The 11509-nt window shown below is 53.7% G+C and overlaps 1 protein-coding gene across 2 annotated transcripts in view; it reads left to right on the top strand.

Moving 5' to 3' along the window:
• The window catches only part of LRRK1 (leucine rich repeat kinase 1), a 137709-nt gene that overhangs the window by 89614 nt on the left and 36586 nt on the right, over positions 1–11509 (top strand). For both annotated transcript variants that reach the window (XM_027766061.1, XM_027766062.1), the window contains 8 exons: positions 1170–1299; positions 2423–2535; positions 4015–4229; positions 5369–5533; positions 7043–7215; positions 8147–8267; positions 8947–9106; positions 10760–11036. In XM_027766061.1, coding sequence (XP_027621862.1) covers positions 1170–1299; positions 2423–2535; positions 4015–4229; positions 5369–5533; positions 7043–7215; positions 8147–8267; positions 8947–9106; positions 10760–11036 — 1354 coding nt within the window. The remainder of the gene's footprint in view (positions 1–1169; positions 1300–2422; positions 2536–4014; positions 4230–5368; positions 5534–7042; positions 7216–8146; positions 8268–8946; positions 9107–10759; positions 11037–11509) is intronic.

Genomic DNA, 11509 nt, shown 5'->3' with positions numbered 1-11509 from the left:
AGTCCCAGACCTGGTGGCTTGCTTTCTCACTTTCTCTTTCTCTCCCTCTCTCTCTCTCTCTCTCTCTCATAAATTAAAATAAATAAGCACATAAAATAAAGTTAAATATAATTCTTTTTTAAAAAAGTAATAATAAATTAAATTAAATAATTAATAGAGGATGATAGAGAAGGGTAGAAGGGATAGAGATAAAGCAAAACTCCTCAAAAAAATGAAAGAAAGAAAGAGAGAGAGAGAAAGGAAGGAAGGAAGGAAGGAAAGAAGAAGAAAAAGCACGTGTCACCTTCTCTGTTCGCCCGCACGAGCATCGCTTCCGACCAGGCGTGGACTGAGGCTGTCTGATGGTTAGATAGAACCCCTCCTCCCTGAGCTCCTCTGTGGCTGAGCCTCGGGGTCACCCTCTATTTTTACATCACAAACCGCGTGTCCCTGACTGTCCCTGACCGCCACACGAGCATGTAAGGACTTCCATAGAATCAGAGTCGCCAGGTCAATGACATGAACGTTTATTTTATTTTATTTGTCTTTTAAGTTTTGTGGGTTTTTTTCCAGAGATTTTTCACCAGAGGGCACGGGCACTAGCCAGAGAGACAGAGACAGAGAGAGACAGCAAGAAATCAGCCCCCCCACCCCACTCCAGGAAGGATGGCCACACCGCAATCCCTTCTCCTCCATTCTCTCAGGATTTGGGGCACGCACACACACATGCCTAGTGTGAGTTTTAAGCCACCGGGTTCAGGATTCGAACCACAGTCAACAACGTGGGAGTCCAGTGACATAACCATTTTGCCATCTGCAAATCCTTATTTTTTAGGTTTTTACCACAGGCTCAGGAGCTTGCTGGAGAGAGACAGAGAGAAGGAGAGTGAGGAAACCCTCCCTTCTCCTCCATTCTCCTCTTGGGATTTTGGGTACACACATGCACACACACACACACACACACACACACACACATGCCCAGCATGAACTTCCGAGTCCCAGACTTGAACCAGAGTCGCCATGTGGAAATCCAGTGCCTTAACCACCACGCCACCTGCTGACCCCAATGACATGAGCATTTAATTCAGATACATTTGCCAAAACGCCCGTGTACCCAATCCCTGGCGTCCGTGTTGGGAGGGTCCGGGGTCATTTTACAATTTATTCTCTGTTTTCTTACCGCTCTGCAGCATCCGTGCTGGAATTCCCAGCCTTCCTCAGTGAGTCCCTGGAAGTCCTTTGTCTGAACGACAACCACCTCGATGCCGTGCCCCCTTCGGTCTGCCTGCTGAAAAGCTTATCGGAGCTCTACCTGGGGAAGTAAGTGCACCCAAGCACGCCCAAGCACCCTCCCATGAACCAGGGGGGACCCACAGCCTGCAGGAAGACCAGCTAGCTCCTAAGAAGCAGCAGTGGGATTTTTCAGAATTTTCAGAGCTGGGCTTGACCAGGAAAGTGGGGAGGGGACGACGCAGTGGGGGATGCAATGACACACCTTTGCTGCTTCGCTCGGGTTCTCTGAGAACTGGCTGATCGCTCATCCTGTCACTCGCAGAGCACCCACGGCCTGCCAGGTGCCATCTGTGATCGTAGACAGCGTGTAAAATGTGGCAAGGATCGAAAACACATTTTTTTAAAGATTTACTTATTTCCGTTTGTTGTTATTTAAAATTTTTTTTAAGACTCATTTTAGTTAACTTTATTTATTTATTTAAATTTGACTTATTAATAATAATAATTTGATCAGAGAGAGAGAGAGAAAGTGAGAAAGCAAGCTGCCAGGTCTGGGACTTGAACCACAGTTGGCCATGTGAGTCCAGCGCCTCAACCACCACACCACTTGCCTGCCCCTAGTACCATTATTTTCTCTATGGAAAGATTTTTGCTATAGGGTGCATGCGCTTGCCAGAGAGACAGAAGGAGATAGAGAGACAAAAAGCGAGAAATCAGCCCCCAGTGGGGGTGGCCTTGCCACAATCCGTTCTCCATTCTCCTCTCGGGATCTTGGGCACGCACGTACATGTGCCTGTTTTGAGTTGCAAGTTGCCAGGACTTGAACCATGATCAACTATGTGGGAGTCCAGCGACGTAACCATTATACCATCTGCTAATCCCTCTAGACTACCATTTTTATGGAAGTATAGTTTATTAAAGAGACAGGCTCTTGGGGGCGGGGGGGCAGAGACCCATTTCCAAATGGGGATTCGCAGGAGACACAAGTACCGTCCCTACCGCTGACTTCCCAGGGCACAAGGCTTTGCAATTACTGTTTAAATAGGATGGTAGAATCAGGACTCAAGACGTGGGACTTGAGATGTGGGCCATCAGCTGCCCCTGGAGGCTGCAGAGGCAGGCTGATGGGAACTGCGTACGTGTGCGTGTGTGTGTGTGCGCGTGCATGCACACGTGTGTTTTCCCTCCTGATGGACACACGTGTTCTCAGTAACCCTGGCCTCCGAGAGCTCCCTCCCGAGCTGGGGCAGCTGAGCAACCTCTGGCAGCTGGACACGGAAGACTTGAACATCAGCAACATGCCTGCAGAGATCAAGAAGGAAGGTAGGCCTTCCTCCACCCCGGCCCCTCTTGGAGGGGGCATCACCTCCTGGGGGCTGCACTCGAGGCCACTCGTTAAGCCCTGGGGGTGGACACAGCAGGTGACCATGCAGGCCAACTCTAGCTCCATGACGTGTCTGGGAAGATGCCGTAACGTTGTCCTGTAAGCAGCAGCTGCCGAGGGTCATTACACTGGGAGCGACTGTGTAAAACCATGCGTGGCCACTTAGGGGGCAACGATGTCCTTTCATTCCTTTCTATTTATTTATTTTTCTTTTTTTCTGGTTTTTGCTGTAAGGCATGTGTGCTTGCCAGAGATAGAGAGCAAAAGTGAGAAATCACCTTCCAGGGGGAACGGCCACGCTGCAATTCCTTTTCTTGCCTCAAGATTTTGGGCTGGGACCAGCAGTTAGCGTAATGACTATGTCGCTGGACTCCCACGAAGTCGACCATGGTTCGCGTCCCGGACCCAGTGGCTTAGAACTCACACCGGGCGCGTGTGCGTGCGTGCCCAAGATCCCGAGAGGAGAATGGAGGAGAAGGGATTGCGGCGTGACCATCCCCCCTGGGGGTGATTTCTCGCTTTCTGTCTCTCTGTCTCTCTCTGTCTGTCTGGCGAGCGCACGCGCCCTATAGCGAAAACCTCTAAAAAAAAAAAAAAAAAGATTTTGGGCATGCATGCACACACGCCCAGCATGATTTTCTTTATGGGCTTCTTTTTTCTTTTTTCTTTTTTCTTTTTTCTTTGCCATAGGGCACGTAAGCTTGCTGGAGAAAGACAGAGAGAGGGAAAGTGAGAAATCGCCCCCTACCAGGGGGGATGGACTCACCACAATCCCTCCTCCTCCATTCTCCTCCTGGAATCTTGGACACACACACACATACGTCCAGCGTGAGTTTTAAGTCATGGGTGACTTAAAATCAAGGTTGACTACATGAGAGTCCAGTGATGTAATCATTATGCCACCTGCTGGTCCCCAAACCTATGTGGTTCTTTCTGTTTGTTTTAAGGGGGATGGCCACGCCACAATCCCTTCTCCTCCATTCTCCTCTCGGGATCTTGGGCACGCACGCACACGCGCCCAGAGTGAGTTTAAGCCACCGGGTCCAGGACCCAAACTGTGGTCTGCTACATCCAGAGACATAATTGCTATGCCACCAGGTGGCTGTCCCCCATACCAGCGTGATTTTGAAGCCAGTGGGTCCAGGACTCAAACCACATAGTCAGTCATGAGGGATCCAGCGCTCTAACTTCCACACTACCTGCTGGCCCTGTCCTGTCATTCTTGACTGTCAATCTTCCTTTTGGCGTGATGAATACCACCACTTCCCCTTACCTGTTGAAAGATCCAACCATCTTCCCTCACGGCCCTGTTAGAGCTCGCAGGAAGGGTCCCTCCGGGACAGGCATGTTTCCTGCACAGGGTGAGGCTGTTCCCGTGTATATGACAGCAGCACTGTCCCCCTCTGCCGTCCGCACAGGTCCCAAAGCCATGCTGTCCTACCTGCGCGCTCACCTCCGGAAGGCCGAGCGCTGCAAGCTGATGAAGATGATCATCGTGGGGCCGCCGCGCCAGGGCAAGTCCGCCCTCCTGGAGATCCTACAGACAGGGAGGGCCCCCCAGGGCATGCACGGCGAAGCCACCATCAGGACCACCAAGTGGGAGCTCCAGAGGCCAGCTGGCTCCAAAGCGAAGGTGGAGGACGGTTGGTGTCAAGGGTCCTGGGGGTGGGGAGCAGGGGATGGGGGCGGGACCTTCCACGGGCCTCTTCTCCTTCCTCCCCAGAGAGTCTAGGCTTTTCTCAACCTGGTGTACAAGGCCCAGGATGTTTGTAAGGGCTCCTGTCTATTTCAAAGCGTTTTCTACCAAGGGGAGCAAACAACAAACAGCTTCTTGCTTTCTGTTTTTGTTTGTTTTTGCTTTCAGTTTGTTCTAGGGTGCTTGCACTAGCTACAGAGAGAAAAAGCGAGAGAGGGAAAGTGAGAAATCACCCCGAGGGGGATGGCCACGCCGCAGTCCCTTCTCCTCCACTCTCCTCTCGGAATTAAGGGCACGCACGCACACACGCCTGGCATGTTTTCCAAGCTGCCGGGTCCAGGACTTGAACCTTGCAGTCAGCCATGTGAGATCCAGTGCCTTCAGTGGCATGCCATCAGCTGGCCTGCAAACCGTTCCTTTGCTTTTCTTCTTCTTTTTAAGATTTTGGTCACAGGTCACATGCTTTCACTGGAGATTCTTGCTATAGGGCACATGTGCTCACCAGAGAGACAGAGAGAGACAGAGAGACAGAAAGCAAGAAATCACCCCCCAGGGGGGATGGCCACGCCGCAATCCCTTCTCCTCCATTCTCCTCTCGGGATCTTGGGCACGCACGCACACGCACTGGGTCCAGGACTCAAACTGCAGTTGACTACATGGGAGCCCAACGACCCAGCCATTACGCCAACTGCTGGTCCCATCTTTCCCCCTCACTCCCAGCCTTTAGCTGAAGGGCCTCCACCAGCAAACGCAGAGCCCTAATGCCCTGTGTGGCTGGCCTTTCCCCGGCTTCAAACAGCTGTGCATTTTCAAGGGCCAGCAGATGGCATAATGGCTACATTGAATACTTTGAACCATGGTCACCTCCATGGGAGTCCAGCGACATAGCCATTACACCAACTGCCGGTAAAATAAATGATTTTTTTTAGAAAAAGGAACCATGAAGGTAGCCCAGCCCTTCCACGGTTTCTCTCTTTCAAGCCCCAAAGTACAGCACGTAAGGTGATCCTCACAGGACGGACCTAAAGCTCAGTCTCTGAGATGCGTCCCTGTTGCTGCCCTTCTCGCTCAAGTAGGTTGAGTCTGTGGAGTTCAACGTCTGGGACATCGGGGGCCCGGCCAGCATGGCCACCGTCAACCAGTGCTTCTTCACGGACAAGGCCCTGTATGTGGTGGTCTGGAACCTGGCACTGGGCGAGGAGGCCGTGGCCAGCCTCCAGTTCTGGCTACTCAACATCGAGGTAAGAATGCACCAGCCCCTGGCGGTCCGTGGGTCTCAGAGCGTCAGAGGAATCACCAATACTCTGGGGACCCCCAGTACTGAGAACATTCGGGAGAAACACTCAGCATGCAAGGGGACCCGAGTCGCGTTCACCGTGAGGTCCTTCAAATCTCCCTGAGCTCGGGCCAGCAGGTGGCATGGAGGTGAAGGCGCTAGATCCCATCTGGCCAGTTTTAGAGTCTGAGTCTTTTTTGGGGGGGTGGGAGGGAGAAGTTTATGCTATAGGGCGCGTGCGCTCGCCAGACAGACAGAGTCAGAGACAGAAAGCGAGAAATCACCCCCCAGGGGGGATGGCCACGCTGCAATCCCTTCTCCTCCATTCTCCTCTCAGGATCTTGGGCATGCACGCACACGCGCCCGGTGTGAGTTTTAAGCCACCAGGTCCAGGACACGAACCACAGTCGACTACGTGGGAGTCCAGCAACACAGCCATTACGCTAACTGCTGGTCCCTAGAGTCTGAGTCTTGAACCCCATGGCTTGAGAATCACACTGGACACACATACATACATGCCCCAAATCCCAAGAGGAGAATGAAGACGGGATTGCAGGTGGCCACGCCCCCTGGAGAGTGCTTTCCAACTCTCTCTCTCTCTTTGTCTCTCTGTCTCTCTCTCTCTCTCAAGAACGTATGCCCTATAGCAAAAACAAAAACAAACAAACAAATAAAAAATGCCCTCAGCTCAAGGGTTAGCAATGGTCTTGCCATGTTTTTGTTTGTTTACCTTAATTTTATTTTTATTTTGATATAGAGTGTGTGCGCTCACTGAATGAGAAAGCCCTCCCAACCCCCAGGGGAATGACCATGCCATAGTCCCTTCTCCACCATTCTCTCTTTGAGATTTTGGGCACATATGCACACACACGACTAACATGGATTATTCTTTTGGAGAGGTTTTTGCTATAGGGCATGTGCACTCGCCAGCCAGCCAGAGAGACAGAAAGAAAGAAATCACCCCCCAGAGGGGATGGCCACGCCGCAATCCCTTCTCCTCCATTCTCCTCTCGGGATCTTGGGCACGCACGCACACACGCCTGGTGTGAGTTTAAGCCACCAGGTCCGGGACTCGAACCGCAGTCGACTACATGGGAGTCCAGCGACATAGCCATTATGCCAACTGCTGGTCCCGAGAACCCCTACTCCTAAATGCACAACCAAAGTCGGACTCCCCTCCCAGGTATAAAGGCATTGAGTTCTGGACACAGGCCCCCTGCCCAAGGGGCTATTGGGATATCTATAAGGTTAGAAATCCTCCTCACAGAATGAGCTCGGGAGTGCCCAAGACACCCCTCGAAGCACACGAGACACAGAACGCAAAGAGCGTGGGCCGCCTGGGTGCCGAGTGCAGGGTGGTGGCCGCCGAGGGCCACGGGTGTCTGGGGCAGGCACGCCGGTGTGGCCAGCTGCGTTTTACATCCACGGTTCAGCTGATGGAGAGGGTCTCAGTGGTGGGGGGTCTCTACCGCAGGCCAAGGCCCCCAATGCCGTCGTACTGGTGGTGGGGACGCACCTGGACTTAATCGAAGCCAAGTTCCGCGGGGAGAGGATCGCCACCCTGCGGGCCTACGTGCTGGCCCTCTGCCGCTCGCCCTCGGGGTCCAGAGCCACGGGCTTCCCGGACATCACTGTCAAGCACTTACGGTGAGTGTCCCCAGCTCTTGCCGCCCCTTCCTACCCACATGCACCCGCCGGGCGCTAATTTAAGGGTCTTCCCTGGGACCTGTCTGCGGATGGTTCATGAGGTCACGTCTGGGCTGCTGTGAGCCCCTTCCAGGGCAAAAGGTGGCAGCTTGGCTAACATGACAGAAGACCAAGGACCCGAGGTCTAACTGGGCAGAGCCCATGGGATGGGGACAAGATGGGAACTCAGACACCCCTCACTCCGATTGTTAGTCACTGACCCAGGGCAGACCCCAGGAGAGAGTGATCCCAGCTCTCACGCTGGGTCCGAGCGGTCACAGCTCTGGGAGGGTCTGGGGCAAGGGAGAAGGCTGTGAGGTGGGGGATCGGGATGGGGTGGTGGCTGCTGTGGGTGTGACTCACTCATTTTCTGTCACTGGACTCTCAACCACAGCCCTCCAAGCTATGGGGGTTGCCGTGCCCACCCTGCAGACAGAGAAACGGAGGCTCGGCAGATTAAGTCCGCAGTCCCGGCCGGCTGCACGGTGGAGCCTGGTTCCTTCGCTGTGGGTGCAGGACCAGGGACGGGCAGGGCTCAGGATGCAAGACAAGCTCTCCAGGGTTCCTGATGCACCTCAAGAACCCCGTGGGGTCTGTGGGAACAGAGGGGTTCACTCTGGATCAGAGCCCCGGTTCCCCCCGGTCCGCTCTTCCCAGCTCATGTCCTTAGGGCTCACGTTGCCGCTGGGCCTCGCTAGGCATGCTGGGAAGACAGATCGGGTGACATCAAGGACAGTGCTTTGCACAAAATAAGGACATACACTCCTCGTGTCATTTCTCATGAGTCCTCTGGCCTTGCCAGTGCCCGGGACACACCTCTCAGGGGAAAAACCCCGTGCTTCCTCAGAGGCGGGTGGCGGGGGATTGAACTCGGAACTCTTTGTTTATGCAGCGAGGTTTCATGCAAGAGCTTGGAAGGCCTGGAAGGGCTGCGGCAGCTGATTTTCGACGTCACGTGTAACATGAAGGACGTGGGCAGCACCATCGGCTGCCAGAGGCTCGCTGGGAGGCTGGTGGGTACCTTGTTTATTCGGTTAAAACCACAGAGGGGCCTGGGGCCAGCAGATGGCATAATGGTTATGTTGCTGGGCTCCTTCTTAGTTGACTGCCAGTTCAAGTCCCAGACCCGGTGGGGGTTGCCTGAAACTCATACCGGGTGTGTGTGCGTGCCCAAGATCCCGAGAGGAGAATGGAGGAGAAGGGATTGCGGTGTAGCCATCCCCCCTGGGGGTGATTTCTCGCTTTCCTTCTCTCTGTCTCTCTCTGTCTCTCCAGCAAGCACACACACCTTCTAGCAAAAATCTCTCTCATAAAAAGGAAAGGCCTTCCAGGTGCGTGTGCGTGCGTGTGCTGGACAGGAGGGAGAAATGGACGAGAAGACATTACTGGGTGACCACGCTCCATTGAAGGGTGCTTTCTCTCTCTCTCTCTGTCTCTGTCTCTCTCTGGTGAGCTCACACACTCCCTGGCCAAAAATAAATAAATAAAAAAGGTGGGAGGGGACGTCCGAGCCCTCCTCTCCGCTATAAAACACTGTCTGAGTCCTAAGGCTCAGTGACTCTCCGTAGGGAAGGCAGGGGTGGCAGGCCGTGAGGAAGAGTTTTTTTTTCCTCATGCAGGGCAGGGTGAGGGCTGCAGCACTGGGGCTGCACGCTGGCTCAGCTCTGCCCACCTGTCCCCACCCGCCTCCAGATCCCGCGGAGCTACCTGAGCCTGCAGGAGGCCGTGCTGGCCGAGCAGCAGCGCCGCAGCCTGGCGGACGAGGTGCAGTACCTGACCGACAGGCAGCTGGAGCAGCTGGTGGCGCAGACCCCCGGCAACGACATCAACGACTATGAGGACCTGCAGTCTGGTGGGCGGCGTGCGAGCCCGGGCATGGGGGCCCCGGGGAGCTGGGCGGAGGGTAGAGCCAGGTGCCTGTGAGAAACAGAGCCTTCGGGACCAGCAGATGGCGTAATGGCTATGTTGCTGGACTCCCATGCAGTCGACCACGGTTCTAGTCCCAGACCCGGTGGCTAAAACTCACGCCGGGCGCGTGTGCGTGCACGCCCAAGATCCCAAGAGGAAATGGAGAAGGGATTGCGGCGTGGCCATCCCCTGGGGGGAGAGCGATTTCTCGCTTTCTATCTCTCTGTCTCTCTCTGCCTCTCTGGAAGCACATGCCCCCCCTACACCAAAAATTTCTCTCTCAAAAAAAAAGAAACAGAACCTTCTTCTTTTTTTTTTTTTCTAATTTTTTAGGATTATTTATTTAATTTTATTTATTCACTCATTTATTTTAGTTTGACCAGAAAGAGACAGGGAGAAAGAGAGAGAGGGAAAGTGAGAAAGCAGGCTGCCAGGTCCAGGACTCGAACCATGGTCGACCATGTGGGAGTGTCCAGTGCCTTAAACCCCAGGCCACCTGCTGGTCCCGAAACAGAGACTTCTATACCTAATAACACTAGCTTGACCCTCAGCACCGCAGGGCAGCATATAGTGAATGAAATGTTTTCACACACGCCCCCACCCTGCCCCTCTCTCCCTGGAGAGAGAGAAAAAGAACACAGCTAATCTGTGGCAGCATATGCACTGGCCTCTAAGGATTTAAGGACATCTTTAAGAGTAGAGAGGGGCACCAGCAGGTAGCATAATGGTTAAGGCACTGGACACTCCCACATGGTCAACCACGGTTCGAGTCCTGGACGGGGTGACTGACTTTCTCACTTTCTCCCTCTCTTTCTCTGTGTCTCTCTCTGGCCCAAAATTAAAATAGATAAAAAAACAGAGAGGACTTGTCCCTGACCTCCAGGACCACTGGGCAGGCAGAGGTCAGACCCTATCATGGATCCTTAACTCTCCATGGTAGCCGGAGATTCATTCCTGGGGAAGGACAGGTTTAGGGTCCTGCCAGGCTCTGTTTGCCAGATTTTCATTCACCCAACGTGAACCTCGTATTATGCGTATATGCTTAAAGACACCTTGTGGGGCCAGCTGGTGGCATGGTGCTTAAGACGTTAGACTCCCACATGGTCAACTGCAGTTTGAGTCCTGGACCTGGCAGCTTGCAAATTACACGCAGGCGTGCATGCGTGTGCCCAAAATTGCAGGAGCAGAATGGAGGAGAAGGGATTATGGCGTGGCCATCCTCCTGGGGGAGCTGATTTCTTGCTTTCTGTCTCTGTCTCTTTCTCTCCAGCAAGCACACACACCTTCTAGCAAAAACTCTTAAGAAACACCTTGAATATCGATTTCGGGGCCCCAAATAAACTTTAGCGATGAGATACATTTGCAAAGATGCACCTATGAACAATGAGGTTGGGCTGTGGTTGACCAGTTGGCCGTCGGCTCAGGTCGTTGGTAGGGTCATGAGGTGTCATCAGAGAACCCGGAGTCAGGCTGTCTACCCAGGCTGCAGGGCCCAGCATGTCCCAATTGCTTTCTCCCTGGGAAGTGTTTGGGAGCACGGTCTCTGGGGACGTCTCACCGTCTGCTTGGACTAATGCTGCTTCCTGTTCTCGGGCAGCCATCAGCTTCCTCATACAGACCGGCACCCTCCTGCACTTCCCGGACACCAGCCATGGCCTGAGGAACCTCTACTTCCTCGACCCCATCTGGCTCTCCGAGTGCCTACAGAGGATCATTAACATCAAGAGCTCGCGCTCCGTGGCGAAGAACGGGGTGATCCGTGCAGAAGACCTCAGGATGTTGTTGGTTGGGACGGGCTTCACGCGCCAGACAGAAGAGCAGTACTTCCAGTTCCTGGCCAAGTTCGAGATCGCCCTGCCCGTGGCCAATGACAGGTGAGGCCCTGGACCCGGCTGTGCAGGATACCCTGGCAGGAAGGAGTTGGTCTCTGGGGCCACTGGCAGCCTGAACACAATTCCAGGGGTCCAGGCCACCACTACTGCCCCGCTGGGACAGGTCCACACCTGGCCTGAGACAGCAAGACAGTGGGCACAGCTAGCCCTCTGCTGGGCACCCCCTCCTGGGCCACTGACTTCTCTTTTCAGGGGGTTGGAAGAGATCCACTTATTGAAAAGGTGCAGGAAAACACTGGACTCCCACCTGGCCAACTGTGGATCGAGTTCCGGACCGGGCAGTTTGCTTACTCTCTCTCTCTCTCTCTGTCTCTCTCTCTCTTTCTTTCTCTCTCCCTCTGTGTGTGTCTGTGTTTCTGGTGAGTGCATGTGCCCTATGGCAAATTAAAATTATAATAATAATTTTAAAAATATTAATAATCTGGGGGCTAGCAGGTGGCATCAATGGTGTGGGG

Source organism: Tupaia chinensis, unplaced genomic scaffold, assembly GCF_000334495.1.
Source record: "Tupaia chinensis unplaced genomic scaffold, TupChi_1.0 Scaffold140464_1, whole genome shotgun sequence".
NCBI lineage: Eukaryota > Metazoa > Chordata > Mammalia > Scandentia > Tupaiidae > Tupaia > Tupaia belangeri.
Note: the sequence above shows the minus strand (reverse complement) of the source record. Positions and strands in the feature narration are given on the sequence as shown.